Raw genomic sequence first — 2,165 nt, 5'->3', positions numbered from 1 at the left:
GCTCGTATGTGCGCCGTGCCTGGCCAATCACCCCAGAAGCATGGGCAATACAACAATAATAATAATGATAATAATACTCACTCTCTGACACACAGATATATATATATATATATATATATGCAGCAGCGCTAGAGTGTTGGTTTCTCATAGAAGCATTCACACTCCTTTTCTGCTTTCTTTCAGCCTCTTCCTTCCGCTCGGTCATGGGGGATGGGCCACCGCGCAAGAACGTCTTTTTTTTTTCTTTCTTCGCGCTCCAAGCAGCCACACCACCGGCTTGCCAGCAGGAGCAGGGACACAAAGCGCACGAAGCCACGAGCCAAGCGATACAACAAAAAGAAAAGAAAAGACAAATAAAAAAGCAAACAAACAAAAAACAACTCGGCGAGTTAGGTGCAGCAGCCAGACTGTTTGGGTTTTGTGCTTGGCTGGCGCCCGACGATGCCGCCTTCACGCACTGCGTTCTGGCTGTTGGACGCGACGAGGCGGCGCGCGATCTGCTCGAAGACGGTGTGCACGCCGCTGCCGTCCTTCGCGCTCGCCTCGCTGAACATCAGGTCGAGCTCCTTCGCGTACGCGGCGGCCTCCTCCGCGCTGACGCCGCGCTTGCCGGCCAGATCGCTCTTGTTGCCTACGAGTGTGATGATCGTCTCGGGGGAGTTCGCGGCGAGCTCGCGCACCCAGTACTTGGCGCGCTCGAACGTCTCGTACGACGGCAGCTCGTAGACGACGAGCGCTGCGGCGGCACCGCGGTAGTACATGGAGGCGAGGCTCTTGTAGCGCTCCTGCCCCGCTGTGTCCCAGATGTCGAAGTTGACGGCGGTGTCGTCTACGGGGCACGAGTAGCGGAAGAAGGAGGCGCCGACGGTGGAGTTCTGGTTCTCGTTCCACTCATCCTTGACGAGGCGCTGCACCAGCGATGATTTCCCCACGCCACTATCACCTAGAAGCACGACCTTGTACTTCTTGGAGGCGGCCGGGACAGAGGTCATCGTCACCTATGGATGGCGGCCGCTCCAGATTCTGCTATTCCTACTGCTACTGTTGTTTACGGCAGCCACTTACGGTTTGTTTCAAACTCTCTCTTGGGTCCTGTTTCCTTTTCTTTCTTTTCCTTCACCGTGCGGCAGAGACGAAGGACACACAAGTGGTGCTCGCAGAAAAGAATACTAATAAAAATACTAATAATAATAATAATAATAGTGGCAGCAGTATATCAAGCGTGCCGTTGCGCACCGCCTCCCCCGGAAGTGACACAATCGGCAACAGCGCCAACATCATCGGCAACGATGCCCTTTTCGATAAGAATACGCGCCATCACTGTCTCGTACACGGCGGCATCAGTGATGCTGCTCCTCTAGCGCCTCCCGTGCCTGTGCTGCGAGGATGCGGACGGTGTGCTGTGGCAGTCCGTGGCGGCGCACAAACGCCGCCGCCAACTCGTCTACGTCGTCGCCGTCACGGAGCACGAGTCGGTCAATACTACCGCTGCCCACATCAATGTTCAGCACCACACGCGGCACGGACGCCATCTCCCTCGTCTTCGTAGAAGCAGCAGGAGTTGTGGTGGTGGTGGTGGTGGTGGCGATTGATCGCTCTGCGTTATTGTGCTGCTGTAGCAACCGTCGCTGGTCGGTCTGCTCCGTAGCCTGCAGCAGTGCCTCTGCAGCAGCTGCTTCCGCCTCGAGGGCTGTCATTGCCCGCGCACGCAACTCACGCGCCCTCACCCCCATTTGCTTCGCGACAGACGCGGCGCCCTGCCGCTCCGACTCCAGAAGCACCTGCCGCTGTGCGTTCAGCTCGGCCCGCCGCATTGCGCTGCACACCCGTTGCTGTTCCCACGTTCGTGCAAGGCGCACATCCTCCTTCGCGCCACGCAGCTGCTCGTCGGTGAGACGCAGGTCCGTGTAAAAGCTCCCGAGTGCCATAGTGCGGCGCGCCACGGTCTGCAGCAGCACGTCGCGGAGGGTGGCGCCGTCGTCAGCTGCAGCGTCCATGTGCATCTCCCACACCACTGCCACTACTACTACTACACAGCAACAGCAGCCGTAACAAAGGCAGGAAATAAAAACAGTATGGGAGCGGCACGAAGCACCACGCCTACACATACTTACACGCAGGCCTCTCGTGGGAGAGGCCCGCGGCAGCCCCACAGCACCGGTATC

The 2,165-nt window shown here is 58.1% G+C and overlaps 2 protein-coding genes across 2 annotated transcripts; both read right to left on the bottom strand.

The window, feature by feature from the left end:
* Nucleotides 1-389: 389 nt before the first annotated feature.
* DQ04_16871010 (small Rab GTP binding protein) lies at nt 390-992 on the bottom strand (the record flags this gene model as incomplete). The annotated part of the gene is made up of 1 exon (XM_009317520.1): nt 390-992. The coding sequence occupies one exon, from the start codon at nt 990-992 to the stop codon at nt 390-392; it is 603 nt and encodes a 200-aa protein (XP_009315795.1).
* A 348-nt stretch (nt 993-1,340) lies between these two features.
* On the bottom strand, nt 1,341-1,997 carry DQ04_16871000 (hypothetical protein; the record flags this gene model as incomplete). The annotated part of the gene is made up of 1 exon (XM_009317519.1): nt 1,341-1,997. The coding sequence occupies one exon, from the start codon at nt 1,995-1,997 to the stop codon at nt 1,341-1,343; it is 657 nt and encodes a 218-aa protein (XP_009315794.1).
* Nucleotides 1,998-2,165: the final 168 nt, after the last annotated feature.

Source organism: Trypanosoma grayi (assembly GCF_000691245.1).
Source record: "Trypanosoma grayi strain ANR4 Tgr_1687_V1, whole genome shotgun sequence".
In the NCBI taxonomy this organism is placed as follows: Eukaryota; Euglenozoa; class Kinetoplastea; order Trypanosomatida; family Trypanosomatidae; genus Trypanosoma; species Trypanosoma grayi.
Note: the sequence above shows the minus strand (reverse complement) of the source record. Positions and strands in the feature narration are given on the sequence as shown.